Below are 25,926 nucleotides of genomic sequence, written 5' to 3'. Positions count from 1 at the left end.
AACAGTCGGGATCCCCAGAGTGATTCTACAGGGATGGGAACACTGTCGCTGGGGCCAGTGCAGGAGCCTCTTGGAGGCTGTGCCCTGGGCACTTGGTCTTGAAGGAGGTAGCAACTGGGGCCTCCCCAAAGGACTCTGTCTGAAGGGCCAGTCCAGCATTGCAGGAGTTAATGTGGGACCGCGCGTAAAGGGAAGGGGAAAAAAGTTGGAGTTGACACTTACGGGGGGGGGGGGGGGGAGCGCGTCTCCCTGACTCCTGATTGGTTTTACATTTCATCCAATTTTTTTTCTCTCTCCTCTCTCGCTCCCTCTTTTCAGTTTCTCTCTCTGATCCCAGGGGAGGGGAAACGGGAATAGTGAGAGATCAAAAATAAACCTCTTATGTCAAAGCCGGGAAGGAAGTATAAATACGAAGCGCTCGGCAGCCCACTCGGTGCTTCCCGGGGTGGGGAGGAGGCAGGAGGCGGCTGCGCGGGGACGACGTGCGGGGCAGGGGCGGAGGACGGGCGCACGCGGCCCGGGGCGCCAGTTTGCTCGCGCTCTGCTTGGCGGGCGGGCGCGGGAGGAGCGGCCTGCGCCAGCCAGAGGGGCCGCTCGGGGACTGCCGTCGCCGTCGCCAGGCCCCCGCTGGCCCAGTCGGCCAGCGAGCTGATTGATTTGCTTTTTCCTGGAGAGAGCGGCCGGGCTGCGCTCGCGCCGCCAGCACCTGCCCGCGTCGGGCCGCCTTCTTCCCTCTCCTGCGCCGCTGCCGGAGCCCCCATGCCCCGCGCCGCCCCCCGGTGGCCGCCGCTCCTGCTGCTGCTGCTGCTGCTGCTGCTGCCGCCGCCGCCGCCGCTGGCCCGCGGCGCCCCGGCCCGGCCCGGCGCCCGGGGGCAGGCCTCGGAGCTGGTGGAGCCCACGCGGTTGCCGGGCAGCGCGGGCGAGCTCACGTTCCACCTGTCCGCCTTCGGCAAGGGCTTCGTGCTGCGCCTGGCGCCGGACGCCAGCTTCCTAGCGCCCAATTTCAAGATCGAGCGCCTCGGGGGCTCCGGCGGGGCGGCCGGGGGCGAGCGGGAGCTGCGCGACTGCTTCTTCTCCGGCACGGTGAATGGGGAGCCCGAGTCGCTGGCGGCCGTCAGCCTGTGCCGCGGGCTGAGCGGCTCCTTCCTGCTGGACGGCGAGGAGTTCACCATCCAGCCGCAGGGCGCGGGGGGCTCCCTGCACCAGCCTCACCGCCTGCAGCGCTGGGGGCCCGGGCCGCGCCGCGGGACCCCCGGGCTCGCCGCCGCCGCCGCCTCTGAAGCCCACCCCCTCCCTGGAGGACCCGAGTGGGAGGTGAAGGGAGGGGGTCAGAGGCAGGAGAAAGGAGACGAGGAGCAGGAGAAGGAAGAGGAGGAGGAGGAGGAGGAAACGGAGGAGGAGGAGGAGGAGGAGGGCAAAGAGGATGCAGAAGGCGCCAGCGAGCAGCCACCACCCCTGGGGGCCACGAGTCGGACCAAGCGTTTTGTGTCTGAGGCTCGCTTCGTGGAAACGCTGCTGGTGGCCGATGCGTCCATGGCTGCCTTCTATGGAGCCGACCTGCAGGTAGGATTCGCTTTGCCTGGAGGCCCCCAGTCACCTCCTAGAGCCTCCAAAATCTTCCCTTTCCAGTTCCTCTGAGAAAACCCTTCACATCCCTCATCCTTCCAAGACCGACCCCAAACAAGGTTCTTTCCTTTCTGAGAAGGTGCAGGAACTCTTTTCTTAGCCTCTGACCCCTGGGCTACCTGCTGCCCTCCCCCACCCCCCCCCCCCCGGCCTTTCTAATTTAGAGTGGAGGTCCTGGCGCCTCCTCCTCTGCTACTCACCTTCACCCCTCGCATCCTGAATCTCCTTCAGCACTTGGCAAACTGAACTAAAAGTGGGTTTTCAAGCACAACAGCTCCCCCCCACCCCCCAGCCCAGGCACCTGCCTCTCCCAACAGAGATGAAAATTGGACATTTTGGAAGAGCATCCACCCCACCCTCCATTTCCCAGCCCTCTACTGGCTCCAGACCTGACAGGTTCCCAAGGAAAGTCAGCTGGGTTGGAAAGATGTGGCTGTTTCATTCCCTTCGTGTACAGAACTGAGGTTGCCATAAGTAAAAGACATTGTTTGGAGGGAGTTGAACCTGGAAGGGGGCTGCCCAACTTCTGTGTACCCAGCTGGTTCTGATCAAGGGGCGTGGACTACCTTGCCAACCTGGCACTCAGCCCCGGGCAGAACTTCGCAGTGCCAGCATCAGCACAAGAAGGGAGGGGAACAGAATTTCTGCCTGGGGGTTAGCCTGGGAGACTGAAGCTTCAGTGGAAAAGGGAGGGGAGAAAGCAGTGGGGATATGAACTCTTTCAGTGAACGCTCCTTGTGGAGCCAGAACTCTCCTTGGTCCACCCCAGCTGCTCCCAGCCCAGACATAGCTCTCTACTGAGCTTGGCTGGGCAGGAACATGGAGTTCAGGGGACAGCTCCTGTAGCCAGACCACGTCTAACTAGATTCAGAGGTGGTGCAGACTCAGCAAGAGGTATCTGTGTCACCCTGTGTCCCAACACCTCCCCCAAGCACCAGGTGAAGTACAAGGGTTCCAGGAGAGGGCCGTACTTTCTCTTCCCCTGAGGAGCACAAAACCAGGGGCGTGCTAGGTAGAGAAGACCTGCCCTCCCAGCGGTCATAGATCCCTGCAGCAGGGATCCTGGCCACTGCCGCAGCTTAGTTGATACTTTTCCAGTAATGGCAATCTTGGCCAGTGATCCTATTCTAGGATCAGCCCATGCCCAACTGTTGGGGGCACCGAGTGCTTCAGCATCACCTGTGCCGAACAGTCTAGATGATGCACCCCATCTTTCTCACTCTGCAATCACGGGGAAATGCATCTAGATGGAAGGATGGGAAGAGATAGGGGTGAGTGGCCCATGTGGCTGCTTCTCTGGTTACTGTAGAAGCAGGCTCCTTTGCACACTGTTGTAGTATTCACTTCTGCCACGTGCTGGTAAGGCAGCTTTGAGCCATCGGTGTGGTCTTTCCAATGGGCTTTAGGTCTATGATGACTGCATATCTGCTTCCCTGCCCACCCTGAAAGCAAAAGGAGGCACCAGCCAACTCCCCTGACTCCTTTCCTCAAGCAAGTCCTCAAAAGGGTGGTTAATGGGGCTTCTCCCATCACAGGTTAGGGCCACCACACCTGGCTATTAGGGAGCTCTACCAGAGAAAGGCTGAAAGTACAATCATTGCAAACCCTGAGCTGAGGTGCTGAGCCACTCCCCATGCATGGACCAGTTTCTGACATCTGCCTGAGAACCAGGAGGTAGGAAAGACAAGAGCACAAGGAAGCATCAGATAAAGTAATTACTTTTCAGGCTTCAGAGCCAACATGTTTTCCCTACTGTCTTCCTACCATCTCACTCAGCCCATCACCTAGTAACTTAAGATACTGAGTATTTACCTCGAGGATATACTTGGCTGGGCTGGGCTGGGTCTGCCTCGGCTTCTCTTCACAGAGGCACCCAGCAACACTTCTACCCTTACAGATTTCTGACCGGATGACCCAGTACATGCTTGTCCCATCCCCTCTCCCTCCCCATATGCTGTTTCTGGACCACCCACAGACACACACCTTGCACCCAGCCAGCCTCCATGGGTCAGAAAAGCATATCAGAATAGGCATCAGGCACCTGCATAGGCTGAGGGCCTCTCCCTAGGGGATCTGCTTCCAGGTCTTCTACCTGAAGGAAAAGTCCTGTCTCAGCTGTACCAACTCCATCACCTCCCCTTTGGTCTCATTATGTCACAGCCCACTTACACCCCTGCCTGCTGTCACCACGCTGGGGTGGGGCAGGGGCTGAGGCACAGCTGCTTCTGTGACCTCCCACTGACCCCTCTGCTTTGACTGCTTACCAGCTGTGGAGATGCCACAGGATAGACTTGAACTTCTCAGCTCAATCCCCTGGACTTCCTAAACATGTCCATGAGCTCAGCTAAGACAAGAATGAATGTCATGTTCTAGTTCCCCAAGACCTTGCCTGCCCAGATCCATATCCCCAAAATAGAATCCAGTTCTTTATAAGTAACTCTCCGAGGCATCTCCTAGAGACTTCATTTGCACAGATGGAAGGCACTTTGGGGTATCTTAGCAGGCAGTGGTGTAAGGTAAGGATGAAGGAATTTTACCCCCTTGAGGGCTTGCATTTCCTCATCTGTGAGGCCAGACACCTGGACTAGGTCATCAGTGCTAATGTAAGCATCAGTGAGGCCGCTTTTCATGATGAGTCTTCTAGAAAAATCAGCACTATGTGGGGAAACCATGCTCTGAGTGCGTTCAATTTGCATAATGGTTTGTATGCATCACCTCAGCGGAAATACCTGTGAGGGAGGCAGAGTAAAAAGGTTCAGCTCACAGGGAATCTGTGACTTTCTCAAGGTCACACAACTAGTAAGCAGCAGGTCTGGGTCACAATCCAAGTGTCCTGAACCTGAGTGCAGTGCTCTTTTTCTCTTGTGCCATGAGGTTGCGTTAGCATGAGAAGGGTGTGTGGCTCTGTGGCCCTACACTTGTCCATATTGTGGGAATAGGTCATTGAATCCAGCAGTCCAAAGATGCCCAGCCAAAGTGGGAGGCCCTATCCTGGGAAGAAACCACCTCAGGGCCAAGGGAAAGAATTAGCCATGCTAGAAGCTGGTCACACTGTAAGCGACAATGAAGTTTTCCAGAACTCTGTACACTTGAGTTCACTTAATCCCTTGACAGAAGGGCCCCCCCCCCACCTCCCACCTTCTTATCTGGTTTCAGAGTTAATGAGCTCAGACAAAGGGGGCTTTCTGAAAGCAGGGACCACCTCGGAAGAGGCCATTAACTCTGTCTGCATCCGGCTGCTGCTGATTGTTCCCTGGATGAATCTGGAGCAGGAAAGCAGTGAGGGGCAGGCTGAGCCGCGCCCCACACTCAGTCTGAGAAATCCATCCTGCCGGTGGATCAGCTGCCAGCTGAGCTCCGAATTCTTTGCTTAGCAGGGAGAGTCCTAGAAGTGGTAATCATCATCGCCAGAGAAGACCAGAGGACTCCCAAGATGTCAGGCTACCAGCAAGGGATTTCAGGAAAGCGTTAAGTCCTAGCGATTCCATCTCCCCTTTACCCATATCCTCTGGGAAAATGTCTCCCACAAGCCCACATATCCCAGTGTGTCCAGCACAATCCCCACTTAGGCCTGTCCCGGCATAATTATTAGTAGCATCATCTTCACTCTCAAAAGTGTCCTGGTTTGGATAAAAACAGAAGCAGACACACACCCCCACTGGCTCTATATCCCCCATGAGGATGGGGGAAAGACAAGTGTTACGTCCCAGGTGAATTATGTTCTCCTTCCAAGAGGAGTCTCTTCCAAGAATGATCAACAATACACAGTTTTTCCCAAAGAAAATCCCTTGATATTCAAAGGTCTTTGATTTGCCACTTCTGCCTCCCCAGGTGTAGACAATGCCAGGGGTAAGCTTGCTTGCTGGCTTGATCTGGGTTTGTTTTGGCTATGCTGTCGCTGTCCTTGCAGCATCCAGGATAGGCAGCAGTGTGGTGAGTAAAAGCATATGCTTCGAAGGATAATCAAAATGACTGAGTGTCCTTGAGTAAGCTACCAATTTCTCTGGGCCTCGATTTCTTCGCCAGCAAAATAGGAACGGTTATACCAATGTCCTAGCATTGTCTTGAGGATACAAGACAGTATAGAGAGCACCTGACCCAGTGCCCAGCACATAGTAGGTGCTCAACAAAGAGGAATTAATACCAGAGTTGCCTTCGGTGATGACATTTGTCAGAGGAGGAGGGTAGTGTGGTCACACACCTTCTTAGCCAGCCCACTGCTGTGTTGGCTCCGCTGTCCCACGCAGCAGGGAGGCCTTCCTTTCCAGCTTGCTCAGCTCAGAGTGTTTAAGCTTGACTCACTGTGGTTCCAGTAAGTGCGTATACCTTTGGAGAGGGACATTGCCCCTTGCTGGTTTTTTTAATGTTTTATTTATTTTCGAGAGACAGAGAGAGAGAGAGAGAGAGCACTAGTGGGGAGGGGAGCAGAGAGAGTGAGACACAGAATCGGAAACAGGTTCCAGGCTCTGAGCTGTCAGCACAGAGCCGAACACAGGGCTCTAACTCACAAACCGCAAATCATGACCTGAGCCGAAGTGGGAAGCTTAACTGACTGAGCCACCCAGGTGCCCCGCCCCTTGCTGCTTTGAGAATGAGGAGCGATGAAGGACATCAGTGCAGGACCCTCTCTCTTCTCCAATTGCTTCTTTACTCTCTTTGGCCTCTCCCCCACCTCCTCGGCAGTCTGGGGCCCTAGGGAGACCCCCAGTAGGAAAAGTATGGCACTGGTTGCTGAGCTCAGAGTGTTTCCATGTTGCCGTGCTCCCCTGCCTTGCCTCTCCCAGGTGTGCAGCAAGGAAGCAGTGGGACCCACAGTGTGAAGAGCAAGTGAGCCAAGCATAAGGATGACAGAGCAGAAGAAGCCGCTGGAAATGCCTTTGGCCCAGGCCCAGCCTTCTCCTGGACTCCCACTGCACTTGGCTTTGGCTGCCATGGGAGCTCTGGGGGAGGAATCTCCTTGTTTGTATTGCTAAGAATCAGAGTGCTATGTCTCAGCCTAGCTGGCTCGGGCATTTCTTTCTCTTTTTCAGGTCCTAGGGGCACTAGTGGAGGAGACTCCCTAGAAAGTGCCCCGCCTTTTCCCAGTGAGAATTAAGGGCATGAGGTCCCCAGGTCATTCAAGAGCAGGGATGTTGGACCAGCCCTGGCCAGGCTGGTCATGGGCTCCCACTTACCTGACATGGTTGCTGGAGGTCATCTGCTGTGCTGGGGCCCCCACACCACCAGGGGCACCATCTTGGTCACATTCTTTAGCAAGTAGCCCACACTTGTGTGGTGCACAGAGAGGTATATATGGACACCGGGTGGTGGAGTGAGCCGTCTGACCTTCTCCTTCACTGGCTCCTGAGCCCTCTCTCTGTGGGACTGTAAGTCGGGCCTAGCCTTTGCCTAGGGTACTGACTGAGAATCGGAGGCTCACAGACTGACAGCCAACCCCACCTCCCCAGGTCCTTGCCCCTAGATAACTGCAAGAGGCACTGCAAACATCAGGCTTTCCTGCCATAGTTTCTTAGAGGAGCTAGCAGTGGGGATAGCAGTGCCTCCCATCTCCAGAAGCTCAGCAAGACAAGAGAGAAGGGGAGGACCAGGATTTGGGATTTTAACAGACACACTGAACCACATAGTTCTTGTAGCTCTCTATAAGAATTTGTAGCAATGGAAATTATCTTCTGAAATAGCAACCAGAAGGACATCCAAATGCTCTCAAGTCTAATCCACTGCCTTGAAAAAAAAAAAAAAATGGCTCTCAAGCCTGCTCAGCCCTACAGTTATTTAGTATCTGGAGAAAATGCTGTGAGCTCCCTGAACTGCAAAGGAGGAGACTCCCTGAAAATCTTAGTTTCGGGAAGCCTCCGCTGATGCCTCAGCCCCTCCTTTGTACACAAATGTACACCCCTGTGGCTTTGGTTTTCCCTGGGGACATGGCTGGTGCATGGTCCCCACTCAGCTGCATTGCCCGAGAGCCCCAGTCTGATCTGGTCAGCTTGGGAACACAGATCCTTCTTAAACCTCAAGCCTTCCGGGACCAATGCTGAGCAGCTGGCATCTTGTGTTAACGCCTTTTTTGTAAGACATCATCTCCCCAATTTTGAGATTGTGAAATTGGGACTCAAAAGGAAGAAATCTTGTAAAGAGAGTTGCAGGTTGCCTCTGAAGAAACCCTAGGGCTTGGTCCCTGGCCCATCAGATTTGACCCTTCCTAGGGCAAGAGCGCAGGAGACTCTGCCCCCTGGAAACAGGGAAGCCTGGCCAGGAAGCAGCCTCAGTGAGCTCCCATTCCTCAGCCCTCACCCCCAGTTGCATAATGATGTGATTGCTTTTTTTCCCTCAGGAATCCAGCTCCAGGAGCAAGTGCCAAGTTTCAGCTTTGCTGATAAGATGTTTACATCAGCCTAAACATAGCTGGAGTGCTTGACACGCTAAGGAACCTGCCAACCCCTGTTTGTAGGGCTTACAAAATACCTGGCTCATTGCCTGCGAGGTGAACAGACAGATCCCATTCACAAATAATGGGATTCGTCTGGAACTCCCACACATGGCCTCAACTGACAGAGCCTTTCACCTCTGTCCCTCTTTAGCCTTTCACCCTCCTCTCCCCTCCTTCCACTCCTACCTTCCAGACCACAGGAAAGAAAAAAAGAAAGGCTTATGGGAGACAGTGCCCTAGGAAACAGGGAGCAGGGCACATGAATGGCAGGCTCAGCTGGCCACACTCCTGGCTGAAAGCACGCGTGCCTTTTCCCCCTTTTCTTCTGCACAATAGTCCAAGAGGACTCACTTCTAGAGGTCCCTGAAGCAGGAGAGTGAGCTCCATCTGGCTGCTTCCAAAGCCTTGGGAACAACCCAGGGGTAGGACAGAGGCCAAGCAATGATGTGGACTCCTTCAGCTGGCCTGGGCAGAACTGGAGGCAGGTGTGATCCTAAGCGCCTGGGTCTCATTAGGTCCACTAACTTCTCTCAAGGCCCTGGCAGAAGGGAATAGACCTTCTGGGATTGTCTAGAAACCAGCAGTCAAGCACTGGGAAACTTAACGCAAAGGGTGTAGACCTCAGAGACAGACGTGCTTGGGCTGGTGTCCCGGCTTTAAGAGCTGTGTGACCTTAGGCAGCTTGTTTGACTTGTGTGAACCTCTACTCCCTAATTCGTAAAATGGGGGTGACAGCGTCTACCGCACAGAGTTAGCATGAGCATCGAGTAAGGTGTGGGTCTGGTGACTGGTGCAGGCTGGCTACTGTTAGTAGTGATTATCGGAGCAATCTGCGGGCTAACAGTGCCCATCCTGAAGAGTAGAAGTTACCCAACAGGCACCAGGAAAATGCTCAACTAGATTCTAAGGGGCACATTCTACTAACCTTGAACACTCAAACAATTGCTTCTGGGCTGAGAACAGAGAGGGGATGGGGGTGGCTGGCACAGAGGCGGTTGATGTCAACGTTAAGGTAGAATAATCAGTGCGGTCCAATAGGACTTTCTGTGATGATGGAAATGTTCTGTCTGCTGAGTTTAATACAGAAGCCTTGAGCCATAGATGGCTACTGATGTGCTTGAACTGTAGCCAGTGTGACAGAGGAACTGTAACTTTAATTTTATTGCATTTAAACTTTAGATTTACGGAGTCACCTGCGGCTGGTCAAGATGTTAAATGCACAAGTTTTGGAACCAGGCCATCTGGGTTCAAATGCTGGCAGTATACTCATTAGCTTTGTGTTCTGGGTCAGTTACTGAGCCTCAATTTTCTTACAGGTAAAATGAAGGAATATAACGCCAGGGCCTCAGGGGTTCTGTGAGTCTTCAGCAACATGCCGCAAATCCAGCGCTCAGCACAGAGCCTGGCACACAGTACGCATATCAAGGGGTGGTGGCAGTGGGCAGGCAACAGGCCAGGAGATGTAACCCTCCCCTCGACCTGCCCCCTTCTTCCCAACAGAACCACGTCCTGACACTAATGTCTGTGGCAGCCCGAATCTACAAGCACCCCAGCATTAGAAACTCCATCAACCTGATGGTGGTAAAAGTGCTGATCGTGGAAGATGAAAAGTGGGGCCCAGAAGTGTCTGACAATGGTGGCCTTACCCTGCGTAACTTCTGCAACTGGCAGCGGCGTTTCAACCAGCCCAGCGACCGGCACCCGGAACACTTTGACACAGCCATTCTGCTCACCAGACAGGTTTGTGGGCTGGCTCCAGAAACCCCAGGGAGGAAGGGAGGCGGGATGGGCGGATCAAAAGGGAGGGCCACTAAGGCCTGCCCAAACATGGGAAATGTCTCCCTGCTGGCCCCAGCTGGACGCCAGGAGCCTCATGTGCCGAACGACGACGAGGGGGAGGTCATGAGGACAAGTGTGAGGTATTTGCAGGGGAAGGACAGGAATCTTGCAAGGGCCCTTTTCCAAAAGTTTGTGACCAGCTGTCTGCTGAGGTCATAACAAGAGGAAATGTGCTCACACTGCCCAGTAAGAGATCGGGAGTTGGAACGAAGAGAGGAGAGCCATCTGCAGTGGTTGTTAAACACAGAGGCAGGTAACCGGAGATTTGGTAACCTCCAAACCAGGAGGCAGGCCTGCCCTCCTATCTGGTAAATTGAAACAGAGCTTCCCAAAGGCTGAAGACTCTAATAACATGTATCAGGCACTCTTGATGTCTTCAGTCCTCACAGCAGCCCCACAAAGCCCCATTTCACAACTGAGGAAACTGAGGCACAGATCGGCCACACAGTGGTAACACTCATAGTCAAGCCTACACAGTCTTGCTGCAGGTCAGTACTCATAACCCCTGTGCTACCCTGCCTTCCAAAACAAGCTGGCCCCAGGACACACCAACACAGAAAAAGAAATGGGTTTCCTCACACGATTGGCCTTTGTGAAGAAACAGGGCCTTTGGCTTAAAAATTTTCCTTCAACTCAGGAAGAGCAGAAACAGGAAGATGTTCTGTTCGATGTCTGTTCTCATGCCCTCTCTCTCTCTGCCAAGCAGAACTTTTGTGGGAAGGAGGGGATGTGTGACACCCTGGGTGTGGCGGACATTGGCACAATCTGTGACCCTAACAAGAGCTGCTCCGTGATCGAGGATGAGGGGCTCCAGGCAGCCTACACTCTGGCCCACGAGCTAGGTAAGACTTGCCATGCCACGTCTACTGTACTGTGTCAGAGGGATCTGCCTCTTCCAAATCCAGGCCAGCCCAGGGTCTAAGGAGTGCAGATCTCACACACGGCCAGGTTCTACCCAGAATTAGGACAGACTGATTATATGCAAATAGATACTGTGCTTTCTCCATTGCCACCCTGAGCATGAGGCCATAATATTAAAATAGGGTCTTGGACCATCAGCAGAGGTCACCAGCAAAATGCCAAATGAAACAAATGCTCAGGTCGAGTTGCGATGCTTTGCCAGAGCTAAGTGGTAAGAACTCTGGGAAGATCCATTGGCACTGCATAAGCAAGCAAATCATTGAGGTGCATGTGAATTTGGACAGGCTGAGGCAGAAAACAAAGGGAAATCAATGTTCCTCAGTATTCTGAGAAAGCTTCCCGAGAGAGAAAAGCCCAGAGTGAAGCCTGAAACAAAAATCTTTAAGGAACAGGGGCATGGCTGTTCCCATGAGGAGCCGGTGACTGGTTAGCCCTTGAGATGCCTTCTTCTGTCAGCAGAGGGTAACTGTCTTACAAGAGGGGGGTGGGTTGGTGCTGGGCCTTGTGAGGAGCCCTCAGGGAGGGGCAGGGCGGAGTGGAGGGCAGTGGAGGCCAGTTAGGGTGGACTTCAGGTCTCTCTCTACCCCAGGGCACGTCCTCAGCATGCCCCACGACGACTCCAAGCCCTGTGCACGGCTCTTTGGACCCATGGGCAAACACCACATGATGGCACCCCTCTTCGTCCACCTAAACAAGACACTGCCCTGGTCTCCCTGCAGTGCCATGTACCTCACGGAGCTCCTGGACGGCGGGCACGGTAGGTGTCCCTCCAGCTTCTCCCTGCTTCTTTCTGGCCAGCTGCTGGTGGTTGAGGTCTGCCCAGCCCACCTCCTGGATTGCTAGATTGCCATTGGCACCTGCGCTGTTTCTGGCTGAGCTCCTTCACAAAGCATCAGAGACGTTTAGGATAGAAGACACCAGAGATGCGTTCCTCACCCAACCTCCCGTGCTATGGCAGGCTAACCATCCTCACAAGGCATGCTCTTCCTTGCCCTATCTTCTAGCGGCCAGTGTGCTGGGCTAATTTAGATGATTAGTCACAGAGCAGGTAGAATTAGTCTGAGAAGGTTTACCTGGAAGAGGTGGGCTTGAACAGAGCTCGAAGGGATGGAAGAATGTAGTACAGAGGAGAGAGTAGAGCATCCGGACTGGAGACATAGATCATGCGGCAGCTTAGAAATGGCAAAGAGGCAGGGAATGAGTGGTGTGAGAGCAAGCGCAAGGGGGATGGGGGAGAGGGGTGGCCTGGTCGAAACAGTTTGACTTATTGGGCAAAGCACTGAAAACATAATTTATTTGTGGTTGTTCTCATTGAAGAAGATAGGGACACCTATGATACAAAAATAGTAGATTATCCAAACACCAATCCTTTGACTTTATTTTGCATGCCATGGTTTTTGAGAGCACATTTACATCCCCAATTATATGTGATGTAAATTAGTATGTCAGCTAGCTGGCCTTCCCTAGGTGAACACTGAATGTATTCAAGATGTTCTGGATGACAACAAAAAAAACTCAATCCTAGTAAAATGTTTACTACTGATAGTCAAAAATGGGATAGGCTCATATAGATGATTGAGTATTGACAGTTTTTAGCTTGTCAAATAAACTACGATGGCTGGGCCTTCAACCTCAGCAATAATGTGGGAGTGTAATGTGGGAGGCTCTGGAGAGCTGAGAGCGGGAAACTCCTGCTTCTCATTCTTGTTCTTCTGCTTTCCTCCATTTCTCAGGAGACTGTCTCCTGGATGCTCCCACCTCAGCCCTGCCCCTCCCGACAGACCTCCCAGGCCGCAGGGCCCTGTATGAGCTGGACCAACAGTGCAAGCAGATCTTTGGGCTGGGTTTCCGCCACTGCCCCAACACCTCTGCGCAGGACATCTGCGCCCAGCTGTGGTGCCACATGGATGGTGCTGAGCCCCTTTGCCACACGAAGAATGGCAGCCTGCCATGGGCTGATGGAACGCCCTGTGGGCCTGGGCACCTCTGCTGGGATGGCAGCTGTCTGCCTGAGGAGGAAGTGGACAGGCCCAAGGTGAGGGACAGCCACTTGGGGGTGTGGAAGGAGAGGGAGGGGGAGGCTGTTTTCAAGGAGGAAACCACACTTGAGGGCCATGAACTGAGAGACTTTGGGCTAGGCTGCAACCATGACCTCTAAGTAAAATCACTCATCTTTTAGCAAACAAAGCAAAGCATATTTACCCAAACTCAAGAGGAACTCTTCGAGGCTGTACTCTCGAATGACAGATGGTGGCAGATGGATGACACCACCAGTGCTCAGGGCATTTTGGGAACTCCCCCTTGGTAATTGCTTTGGGGTTGACTTGAAGGCTTGTGAGGATTGGTGATAGGTATGAAGCATTCCAGCACAAAGGCCAGAACTTCACCATTCAATAGAGGGAGGCCATCATGAATTCCATTACAAACAGATAGAGTGATAACAGAAGAGGAACATTCAAGAACTGAGGGAAAGGTATCCATATCCTTCCTGTGTCTGAGCTGCATTCATAATCAGAGGTCAGGAGAATGAGATTAATTGTGAGAATTCCATAATCAAGAGGGGAGAAGGAATCAAAGCTGTTTCTGACCAGGCAGAGAAAACTTGGCCTGGGACAGAGTAAACTTACAAGAAAAACCAAGGCTATGCCAGCAAGAGTTTTTAAATGATTTGCTTCTTTGCCCTGCTTTTAATACTTCCAAACCGTGAGGCTGATCACATTTCTCTTACTGCGAGTCACGGAGCCTGCCTATGAAACAGCATCCGCTGAGTTTTGCAGCCTGGTCCCGGTCCAGCACTGAATCACCGGGGTGGCCTGAGCACTCTCTGTCCAGAGGACTATCCTCAGTGGCATGTCCTTTGCACTGAGGCTCAGGAGCGGGCTCAGGCCAGGTAAGCCACACTCTATCTAAGCTCGAACCAGGGCAGGATTCACGGATTCATCCTCAGCCACTTATCCTCCCCATTCAAACACTAAGCTTCTCTTCTAGGTACTGACCCCCACCCCCATCCCCCATAGCATGTGCTTCACGCATTACTGAGGAGAGGGGAGGGGGTCTGTCCAACGTTCCCCAGCACCAGAGCCAAACTCAATGCAGGGAGACTTTGACAAGGAATGATCATGGGATGATGTTTACCATCTATTTTTAAGGACAGGAAACAGTTCATAAAACACTATATGACAGAATCAAAAGTATGTAAAGTAAAAACATCGCATCTTTATTATTATCCAGAGCAAAAGTATAAGGAGTTATCAATGAAAATTACATCAGTGGTTTTATTTGGGCAGTGGTATTTTTTTTTAATTTTTTAAATTAATGTTTATTTTTTTAAAGAGAGAGAGAGCAGGGGAGAGGCAGAGAGAGAAGGAGACACAGAATCCGAAGCAGGCTCCAGGCTCTGAGCTGTCAGCACAGAGCCCAACGCAGGGCTCAAACTGAACGAACCAAGAAATCATGACCTGACCCAAAGTCGGACACTTAACCAACTAAGCCACCCAGGCGCCCTGGATAGTGTTTGTTTGTTTGTTTGTTTGTTTTAAGTGTTATTTTCTCTTTTATACTTTTCTGGGTTTTTCTTTTTTTACATAAGTAAATAATACTTTTGTCATTTTAAAAAATTATTTTGCTTTTGAAAACTCTATGAACCTATCAAGGGCAAAGCTCTGTTCTCCCAGGTTGATTGTAAAGATAGAAGCAACTCTATTTCCCGGACATTATCCTACCACTGGAACTGGTAGCTGGTAGACGGATAGCAACAGTTCCCAGCAATTATTACTTTAAACCAGTACTTCTCAACCTCGGCCCTAGAGACATTTGGAGCTGCATAAGTCTTGGTTGGGGGGTGGAAGCGGAGGATGTCTTCGTCATTGTTAGATGTTCATTGTTGGATATTTAGCAGCACCCCATCCTCTATCCACTAGAGGCCAGCAGCATATGCCCTCCCCAGTTGTGACAACTAAAATGTCTTCAAACATTGCCAAATGTCTCCAGAGGATAAAATTGGCCCAGATGGAGAACTGCTGCATTAGACACAACCTTATTCCCATAAAATGTTGTTTCATTCAACAACTAATACCAAGCACCTTACTAACAGCAAGACACTGTTTTAGACACAGGGGAGTCAGCAGTGAACAAGTCCCACACAGCCTCCATGTTCAAGAAGACGATAACCAAGCAAATCACACAGTCATTAAACAAATGATTAGGGAAGCTTACTGAACAACACCCACCATTATTATGAACATAGCTAGGTGAGAAGGTCAGGGCCATGGCCCCTGTTACACTGACAGCTGAGGCCTCCTCACCTCTTCTCCTGATTTAGTGCGGCCTTGTGTGTTTCAGGCTGTAGTGGATGGAGGCTGGGCCCCATGGGGACCCTGGGGAGAATGTTCCCGGACCTGTGGAGGAGGAGTACAGTTTTCACATCGTGAATGCAAGGACCCTGAGCCTCAGAATGGAGGAAGATACTGCCTGGGTCGGAGAGCTAAGTATCAGTCCTGCCACACAGAGGAATGCCCCCCTGATGGTAATGACCACTGATGGCCAGGACTGTTGTCACTGCAGCAAATCCCCAGACAAGAAGTAGGGTGGGTCTCCTGGGGATGCAGAGCTTTCCTGAGATCCAGATATGAATGGACTCTGCAAGATACCAAATTTTAGGGCAAAGCTTAGTGGCCCCTAGACAGCTCTCACTTGGGCTGGGAGAGCATAGCAAAGTCAAGGAAAGAAATTTCCCTTGTCTTCTAAGATGTGTAAATAGAGGATGTCATTCCCAACCAAACTCATTCAGGGGGTTGGGGGGAGCTCTGCAGAGAGGCAAGAGTCTAGGATACTAATCCTCCTGGAGGCATCTGAACCCTCGTCTGTGTGCAGAATAGAAGTGTTTTCCAAAGCAACTGTCAGAGCCAAACCTCCACTGTCTTTCCAGCCAACATTCAGCCTAGGGCGGAGGGAGGGTTTCTGAATCTGATTCTAGTGCACATTCCTTCTGAGAAGAGTTGCCCATCTTCCCTTGGGGCCATGGCAACTGCCTAATGGAACCTTACCAGGGAGCAGCACCACCTCTAGTTGGCATATATTCCTACCCCCTAGTTCCCCCTAGAAAGCACACATGTTAACTCAGAGGCAGCAGGGGTAGCAGCAGAACTGGTGAGAGGGAGTCATTAGACATTTTTCCCCACCATCCCATCCAACTCCCCCTTGTGCAGCTCCAGGAAATTTTGGCAGGCAGCAAAAGACAAGCAGAGTTTTAAGGGAGATTCATCCAAGTGCAAAGACACACTGACATTGGGTTGGTGTCTAATGAGGGAATCTGTAGGCTTTGCAGTTTTGCAATGGCATGAGGGATCAACAATGGCATGAGGCTCTAGAAATTTTGCCCTGGAATCATGAGAATTTGCCTGGCATATGGGGTAAAGAGAAGGAGAGACAAAGGAGAAGGGATGACTATAAGGCACAAGGTAGACATGGTGATAGTATGATCTCAGGATGCACCAGGGTCCATCCTCTCAATCAAGTGGTTTTTAGTGCCTCTTGTGTGGCTCAAACTATAATAGGTGTTATAAATGACCTTATAAAAATGCACAAGACATGTCCTCAAAGGACTTGCGGTCTAGTTAGAGATCCACCTGCCTTTTACAAAGCAATTAAAGCCTAATCTACGAGGCCTAGACCCCTAGACTTATGAAGAATTCGGAGCAAGGAAAAGCCTGAGCTAGTCTGAACCTTCACAGGGAGTCAGGGCTGAGCAGGGCCTGTACAATGGAGATAGGAATGAGGTGTAGGAGGATGTGTGCCAGGGAGGAGATGGGAAAGGTTTGAGAGGGGCTAGGATTCACTCAGGTGGAGTCAAGCAGCATACTAGCCCTTCAAAGCTACACAACAAAGGTTTGTGAAAGCTAAAAATGGTATCTGGAGATTCTCTGCACTGCCTGTCCATCAGGGAAGCTTTTTGAAACACAGAGGCCCAGACTGCTCAGGTGCATTGAGTCAGAATCTCAGGAGTAGGGCATGGCCATCTGTGTTATGAAAAGTGTCCACAGGCCATGCAGATGTACAACTAGGGTGGAGAACCTCGGTATTAAGAGCAGGTTTAATTTCAGGATTGTGGGGTAAAAACAACAACAACAACAACAACAACAACAACAACAACATATGTTACTCCTGACAGATTGTTCTGGAAGCAGCATGTAGCAGGATGGGAGAGGAGGCTGGGAACTAGGTCTCACATGAAACCGCAATGCCTCTGCTCGTGGGAGGTGGACTCAGATGGTGAGAGTGGGAAGGAGACACTTAAAATCACAGATTGTCCTGAATAGAGTGTAGGACTTAACAACAGGTTGGAAATAGTGGATGTAGACGCTCAAATGTTCAGCAGAAACCTGACTCCAGTGTCACAGCAGAATGTGGCAGTATCCCAAGTGCAAACTAAACCAGTTAATGGAGAAGCCACATGGAGTTGGGCTTTTGCTGAGCTGGAGGTAATCTCACTACTACAAATGGAGGTCCCTCCAGAGACAGCCAGAATTATAGCCGGTGAGGAATAGGGGCAAGATCAGAACCAGAGATAGATCTAAGAGTTCTTGGATACATGTCCAATGTCACCAAGGAAGTCAAAATAGAGCACAATTAGCAGGGTCCCAAAAATATACTCCATGGAGCATTCAAGCTTACTGAGTTGTCCCCTATAACTACTAAGTTTATTCATTTATAAGATAAAATTGGTATCTTCCCCAAATGGAAAGGACATTTATCCTTACCTTGCCACATGGACCTAGATTGGGGGAGTCTAGGAATGTTGAGCCCAGATGACACTGGACCTGTGTCCTGGGATTGGGTCAAAACCAGGAGGAATAAAGGGGCTCTGAATCCTGGCATTTCTGGTGCTGGGTCGTCTCTGCTCTAGCAAGCCATGTTACCTCCATGTAATTTCTTACTCTTTGTAGGGAAAAGCTTCAGAGAGCAGCAGTGTGAGAAGTACAATGCCTACAATTACACGGACATGGATGGGAACCTCCTACAGTGGGTCCCCAAGTACGCAGGGGTGTCCCCCCGGGACCGCTGCAAGTTATTCTGCCGAGCCCGGGGAAGGAGTGAGTTCAAAGTGTTTGAGGCCAAGGTGAGAATCCTGCTGGAGCTCAGAACTACGGGTGGGGAGCAAGGCCACCTGGTTCGACCCCACCTGTGGGCTCCCTCTGTGCACACCATGCCCTCTGTTGCCCTCCCTCTCCCCACTGCAGGTGATCGATGGCACCCTTTGTGGGCCTGAGACTCTGGCCATCTGTGTCCGTGGCCAGTGCGTCAAGGCTGGCTGTGACCATGTAGTGGACTCACCTAGGAAGTTGGACAAATGTGGTGTGTGTGGGGGCAAAGGCAATTCCTGCAGGAAGGTGTCTGGTTCCCTCAACCCCTCCAGGTGAGTATCACCCACAGTCCTGTGCCTGGGTTCTAGAAGAGCTGGACAGGCTTTAGAATCACATCGGCCTAAGTGTGGACTGTAGCGGCCAGTTAATACCCACGCAGCACTGAGCTGTAGTTTCTCTGTAAAGCATTGGGAGGCCCCCCTATCTCAGAATCATTATAACAAGTCATGAGATGGGCGGAACCCTTGGCATAGTGTCTGACCCATAGAGAGGACGGTGCACAGGGCAGCCAGAGGCCCCGAGGATAGGGGTGTATCAGCTCTGAGTCAACCAGCAATACAGCTATGCTGACTAACCAGGGCCTTGGCCAGAAAGCAGCTCTCCCAGGCCTGTTTTGGGAAGGACATCTCACCCTACACCTGGTGAGTCCCACCCTTTCTTCAGGTGGATCTTTCAGAAAGGAGTACAAAGAGGGGGCGGGTCTTGGTGGCCTTAGGGCTTTCATGAATCTGACAACTCTGGATGCTTTGTCACGTCTTAAAGCCATAAGTTCATAAAACTAGTATTTAAGTGCTTTTATCCCTGTAGCCTCATTTGATTCCTAAAATAAGATCAGATGGCCAATACTATTATTCCCCATTTACAGATAAAGAAACTAAGGCATGAAAAGATCACATGATGCTCCTAAGGTCACACTGATAGTTAATGACAGCTGGGAAGAGAACCCAGGTGTCTTAATCCTGCGCTATTTTTTTCCTGCCGTGGCATACAATTCCCGGAGAGGAATGGCAAGGGCATATGTTACACGGCCACACTGTGCCCCTGTCTGTCTCTCACTATCTCTCACCTTATCGGGCTCAGAGAACAAAACCAGCCTACAGCAGACAACTTGGCAGTCTTCAAATTTAAACTCAAAGGATATAGAAAAAAGAAGCATGTGGTGTGAGATATTCAGATACTGGGTCCGTTAGCTGGTTTTCTCTTAGGCATTAGACATATGGGGCTGTGGATTCTTTCAGAGCTGCCCTAAACTAAGTGGCTAGCCTGAGTGGATAGAAAGGCAAGAGTAGCACAGAACTGACCGCCTGTCCTCAACCTTCTTTGCTTTCTTCCCAGCCTATGTAACACGAGCACTTTTGCCCCAGAAGAGAAGACTAAAAACTAAGGTTTTTCCAACCCACATAAAGCCCTAGACCTACAGTAGAGTTGAAACATGTTCCCCGGGGTGCGTGGGTGGCTCAGTTGGTTAAGCATCTAACCCTTGATTTTGGCTCAGGTCATGATCTCATGGTTTGTGAGTTTGAGCCCCATGTCAGGCTTCATGCTGCCAGTGCAAAGCCTTCCTGGGAATCTCTTTCTCTCACTCTCTTTCTGCCCCTTACCCTCACACACTCATGCTTGCTCTCTCTCTCTCAAAATAAACTTGAAAGAAAGAAAGAAAGAGAGAGAGAAAGAGAAAGAGGAAGAGAGAGAGAAAGAGAAAGAGAAAGAGAGAAAGAAACACATTCCCTATCTTCTCAGAAGCACACAGCTCATGCTGTCTGGACACACCGGAGGAAGGCAACTAGAAGCAGCATTTATCACTCTGGCTCCTGCCCTGGGGCCCTTTTAACCAAATACTAGGGACTGATTGGCTCTAAGAGGTAGAGTGAGATGTCCACCCTGGTTGGATTCTGGAACGGGTGTGTGGAACAGATTTTTCCACATGGGTTTGAGCTTTGAGTATGAAAGTTGCCAGGCAAAGTTATATACCAATGCAAGGAGCTAAAAGTGTTTCGAGATCTCACTTGAGCCAAGAGCGGCCAGGTTTGGCAGCACTGATGCAGCTTTGCAAACCCTTCTGGGATATCTTCCTCTGTGCTGATGTCCAGATCCACACATCTAAACTCCAAGCATTTGAAACAGAGTTACCAGGCAAAGCAAAAACGCTTGAATATCCCAATGCACAGAACATTCCTATTGGCCTCAGCAGCTAATTTATCAGGGACTTTGGGGCAATTACTTGGATGATTTGCTGGTGGTTTGTGTCTGTCCACCGTGGTCACCAGCGTGCTAACTTCCTGAGGCACTGGGCTGGGTAGCCACTGGTCCTAAGGGTGTCTTTCTGTTCCTATCATAGTTACGGCTATAATGACATTGTCACCATCCCAGCTGGTGCCACTAACATTGATGTGAAACAACGGAGCCATCCAGGGGTCCAGAACGATGGCAACTACCTGGCATTGAAGACTGCCGATGGGCAGTACCTGCTCAATGGAAACCTGGCCATCTCTGCCATAGAACAGGACATCTTGGTGAAGGGGACCATCCTTAAATATAGTGGTTCTATTGCCACCCTGGAACGGCTGCAGAGCTTCCGGCCCCTGCCTGAGCCTCTGACCGTGCAGCTCCTGACTGTCCCTGGTGAGGTCTTTCCCCCCAAAGTCAAATATACCTTCTTTGTTCCTAATGACGTGAACTTCAGCATACAGAACAGTAAAGAGAGAGCAACCACCAACATCATTCAGCCCCTGCTCAACGCGCAGTGGGTGCTAGGGGACTGGTCTGAATGCTCCAGCAGCTGTGGAGCTGGCCGGCAGCGGCGGACCGTGGAGTGTCGGGACCCCCACGGCCAGGCCTCCGCCACCTGCAACGAGGCCCTGAAACCTGAGGATGTCAAGCCCTGTGGAAGCCAGCCGTGCCCACTGTGATCCAGTGGGGTGAGGCCAGTCTCGTGTTCATGGACTTGGGGTGCTGGAGTGCAGACAAAGGTACCCACTGTGGCAACCCTACCTATGGAGGTGGCGTGGCCTACCCAGGCCTGCCATTGCCATGGCCACTCCAATTCGGCATGAATTCACAATGCGGAGAAGAGAACGGGGACAACAGATCCTAAAGTCTACTATCTGGTGGGTTGAACCTAGTATGGGTTCAGGTAGAGGACATAGGTTAAAAGGTTAAAAAAAAAAAAAATGCACTTATTGACCCAAACAGGAGACTCAGCCTGTTTGCAAAGGACTAGTAGAGTTAAATGAAAAAAAGTTTTTCCTATTTGATTTCCCCAATAAATAATCTACCTCAGGGGGAAAAAATTAGTAAAACAGAGACTCGGAGTATGGGGTTGATGGCTAATGTCAAAGCTCCACAGCTGCGCCCCCGAGCCACCTTCAGAAATGACCTTAACTGTCTTCAGTATTAAAATCCATTGCCTAAAGGGCTGCAGAGTTGCAGGACTGTGGAGAGCCGTGCAGGGTCTCAGGCTGCACCTGCAGGGGCGGGTCCATTTCAAGTATTTATGCAAATGTGTCTCTGAACTAAAGTGTGATCTTGTGCCAATGCAGTGGTCTGATCTGGTTCACTATTTCTTTGGAAAAGGCAGAGGACCCAGAGCCCAAGGACGGAGGCTAAAACTAGGTCAGCTGACCTTGAACGCACACAGGGAAGCTGGCACCTTGCCTGGGTCTCTCAGGCCTTCCTCTTGCTGAATCCAGCTCATTCAGGCAACTCTTCATCATAATCTAGACCGGTCATTCTCAAATTCGAGCAGGCATCCAGAGGGATTCTTAAAATACAGATTTCTGGGCCCTACCCCAAGTGTTACTGATTCAGTGGGTTAGAGAGGGAACCTGAGAATCTGCATTTCCAGCAAGTTCCCAGGTGATGTGGAGACTGCTGGTTTGAGAACCACTGCTCTGGTGGAAATATCCAACTCTGAGGTAACAGTGGCTGTGAGATGCCTCTGGGTTCGTTATTCTTGAGAAAGACTATCCCATTCCATTCTGCAAACATACACAGCCTCCCTTTGATATACTGACCAGCCAGAGATACCAGATTCTCTACGGACCTGAGGAAAGCTGAACCCATATCTAAGCACTGTCATCCCAACGACCTCAGTGCCTTCTCTCCACATCAGACTTTATCTCCACCTCACCACTCTCCTGGCCCCAACAACTTGCAATGGTCCCAATCAGCCCTTTCTACATGGAACTGCATCCCCCACCTGCTACCTAAACCCTACCTGAGAGCCCCAGAATCCCACCTTCCACTCTGTATCTCCTCACCTCTTCCTGGTTCAGTCTTCCATATGGTCTAGTGTAGAGGGAACTCAGTCCTTGCTCATTAATGGGTACAATGAAACAGACGACATCAAGAAGTGACATTGTAGTGAAAAGAAGGAACACATATAAATTCGCATCTTCCATTTTTCATCACTTTGACCCCTTTGTCCCTCCCTTTTGCTTTCTCTCAAGACTCACTCAAATAACTAGTGACATGGGCAGAGAGGATGCTATAGGGAGCCCTGGTGTGAGTGAGGAAACGGTGCCCTCTGGGAGGACTCGCCCTGGGAGCAGGAAATGAAATAAATTGGATTCTGGCCCCTACAGTGCCCTCAGCAGGTCGCTGCTGGTCAGCTCGGTGTGGTGCACAGCTCCACATGGAGTTAACCACTTTCTCCCTATCTGCTGACTCTAGTGAGGGGGAGGCCAGGCTTACCTAAACATAAACAAGCACACACACAGGCATGTCGATGATGGCTAGTAAAACCAGATTCTTCCTTGCCATGCACTAGTTTTGTTGAGACTGATGTATGTTTCTGCAACTCCTCTTCTCCTTCCATTTCTCACCCTCCCTAGAATAAGCGAAGCCAAGCGTGTCCCCCATGCGCTGCCCAGAGCAGTCCAGCTGTGCCAACCCTACGCAGCAGGGACTGCGTTTGCCCTGGAGTTCAGCTGGCAGCAGAGCTGCCGATGTGCAAAGCAGAATGGAATCCAGCTTGGCTCTTCCTTGCTGTGTGGGCTCGGCCAGGCTCACAGAATACATACTTGTTTGTGTCTGGAAACTCAACAGCTGCAGTGCAGGAACTCAGAAAATAGATCTGCAGTGAGAGACCACACCATTATTTCCCCTGGCCAACCTCAACCACCCTTGGAGCCCCGAGAAGGGAAGACTACATTTCCTCTGCTGAGAGTTTGCGTTTTCCTGCTAGTGCTCCTGATGGAAACTGGTACTAGTGTTTGCTAAAGTCCCTAAGGCCCTGATGCGGCAGGTAGCTTGGTCATTCATCTGGGTCCTCTGAACACCTGCCAGAAATATTTCAGAGGTGGTACATTAGCATCAAAGTTCATTTCTTTCATCTTTAATGTAAGTGAATCCTTGCCTGGGGTTTATTCTCTGCCCTTTATTCCCCTGTAGCTGACCAGAGGGATTTGTGAATTTATAAAACTATGCAACATTATTGTTCCCCAGCCTACTTTAGCAAACCATCCCCCTCCCAGGAACATTGTCCAGGGACAATGGGACCATCTTCCCACTAACCCCACATCTTGTCCCTCTGATATGTTCACTAGGTTCTTTGTGTTTGGGGTTTTTAACCAGTGGGCCCTCATAATAAGGACTGTTCTTCTTTCCACGCATCCAAACATATAGTTCTTCTTGCTTTCCTCTGGATCCTTCTTCATTTTTTCCAGGCCTCCCCACCGACAACCAAAAAAAAAAAAAAAAAAAGACATGAACAATAGGAAAATTTTTAAGCATATGTTGGCTTTTGCTTGGTCTTGATATTTTCAACTTCTGGTCCAGGGCAATTAGAGAGGCTTTGTCACCACTGCATTCTTGAGACTGTAAAGTGGTAAGGTGATATGCTTTCACACATAGCCCAGGACTCCCAGGGTCTGAGTCTCCCCTGGTCGTAGGAAAAGAGGCTTGTGAGCCCACAGCAATCTCTGCTCTCTGCATGCTCTGCCTCAGATCACCAAGCCCCTCCAGTAAGCAGCCGTGTCCCTTTCACTGTTGGAAAGGAGGAGTTGTTTGTAAGAGTGAAAGAAATACGGACTCTACCAAAGAGAATCAAATGTAGTATCACCCTCAGGTTTCCAGATTTCAGCTACCACAGCCTTATCACTTCCTCGTGCCTCTTCAGTCCATCGAAGCCAGATTACTGAACATACAGCCAAAACAAAACATGAGGTGGGATAAGCATGAGGAAGGAAGACGAGGAAGGCAACATCTTAGGCAAGATTAAGCTACTGCCCCTGACACCTGTCCTTCTCCGCCCTGATTCTGCTCTGTGTAGAGTGGGAGGGGATGCCCTAAGTAAAGGGAAGTGTATCCATCCAGCATGCTGCACCCCAAGGCACTGCCCATGGGTGCAGTTCAGTCAGGAGACAGAGGAAGAGAGGGACACAGCTGTACTCCTGCCCTTGAGAAATACAAATGGGTTTGCTCTCTTTTAGTGGCCCTTGGCTGCAGGACAGTATGTCTATGAGAAGCTGCCTTCTGGCACAACGTGTTTTCCTGTGGTCCTTCAAGAAAGCTGCCTATGGACTGTGAGAGACAGAAGTCACTCACCTAAGCTGACATTTTTGCTGGTTCACTCAATAATCACTCAAGTGATATATTGTGGGCATATTTGCCTTACATCTGAAAAAATTCTAGATGGCACAAAATAACACGCTTCAGGGGAGCTAAATGTTGGAGCGCTGAGTGAGCAGAGTGCTGGTGTTGTGACCTCCATGCTTTCCTTGCCTCACTGGCACTCCGTCAGCCTTTCCCAGGCACCTGTCTGCTTTCTAGGCTAATGCTTGCCAACAACCTGAGCAGACTTATCACAATAGACGTGCCCCTTCACAGTCTGGTTCATTCTTCTTCAGATGGAGAGTTTCTCTGAGATCCCACTGAAGATACAGTTGGCCTTTCTCACTTAAAATTGAGTGCCAGCCAGCCCACACCCCTCAAAAACTAGATTGAAAAGCTCCTCAAAGACACTGTCCAAGTGTTGGGAAGACAAAGGTGAGAACCAACATCCAAGTATATTCTGAACAGTAGATGCCAGTGCAGGGAGAGAGAAATATAGGAGCATTCAAAGCCACCTGTCTCTTTTAGAACATGCTTTCCCTCAGGTCTTGGGCTCAGTGGGAAGAGACAGGAAAGTTATGGCTAGTCTTCCATCCCCATGAGCTGCCCAGGCTACCACAGACAGATACACCCTTGCCCCAGGAAAGGAGAGAATAAAGAAGCCTTCCCCAGACCTCACCGTTCCTCATTCCCAAACATCTTGTAAGTCCCAAGGGCACTGGAAGACTTTGTCCTCAGCCAAACACAACTTCCTGTTTCTAAGAAAGGGCAGGGGAAAAAACAGTTGAAAGAGTTTTTGGACACTGGAGATTTTGAGTTTCAGTAAACGCAAATGAATCAGACACATGTGGAATGAATTTCTCCGGAAGAAAAGATGCTGTGAGTTCCTCTTGCTGGACCAGAAAGTGGGAAAGGGGTAGGCTGAGGTAGGAGGCACATCAGAGGCTGAAAGGAGGGAGAAAAGCCATGTGAACATGGGATCAGGGAGAGGGTCCAGTGATGACAAGGGTCAATGTGGGCCCTCCCAAGGCCACATCCTGAACATGCTTATTACTCAGAACTTCTCCATCTCTGAAGTCATAAACTTAAATATCCTACTACCGACCACAATTTCCTATCCTTCCAGATCTCTCACCAGCTCCCATTAAATTTATTCAAGGGACCCCCAGATCTTTGACTACCTCCTTATATACACATTCCTGTGTCTTTATTTCTCCTCTGTCTCCACTTTGTCTTTCCTTGTGCTGCTTTAGATTCCATATTCCCTCACCTCCACTTCAGTCTTGCCTAACAGCCCCAACTTCCTTGTCCCATTGACATTCCGTGTAGCTCAACAAGCAGAGCCTCACTCCAGAACCCCTCAACTGTCTGCTTCATGCCCATCATCATCATGTTAACAACCAGGCTCCACAACACTGA

The 25,926-nt window shown here is 50.8% G+C and overlaps 1 protein-coding gene across 1 annotated transcript; it reads left to right on the top strand.

Annotated features, from left to right (window-relative positions):
- The first annotated feature begins 381 nt into the window (after positions 1–381).
- ADAMTS8 (ADAM metallopeptidase with thrombospondin type 1 motif 8) lies at positions 382–20,864 on the top strand. Its single transcript, XM_047070088.1, has 9 exons — positions 382–1,563; positions 9,554–9,793; positions 10,599–10,734; positions 11,403–11,570; positions 12,547–12,848; positions 15,155–15,338; positions 17,758–17,930; positions 18,052–18,227; positions 20,294–20,864. Exons 1-9 carry the CDS (start codon positions 382–384, stop codon positions 20,862–20,864), a joined length of 3,132 nt encoding a protein of 1,043 aa, XP_046926044.1.
- The last annotated feature ends 5,062 nt before the right edge of the window (positions 20,865–25,926 follow it).

Source organism: Lynx rufus, unplaced genomic scaffold, assembly GCF_022079265.1.
Source record: "Lynx rufus isolate CCGP_SWC_20201006 ecotype Redwood Valley unplaced genomic scaffold, mLynRuf1.p SCAF_9, whole genome shotgun sequence".
In the NCBI taxonomy this organism is placed as follows: domain Eukaryota; kingdom Metazoa; phylum Chordata; class Mammalia; order Carnivora; family Felidae; genus Lynx; species Lynx rufus.
The sequence above is the reverse complement of the archived record's forward strand: the minus strand, read 5'-3'. Positions and strand labels throughout refer to the sequence as shown.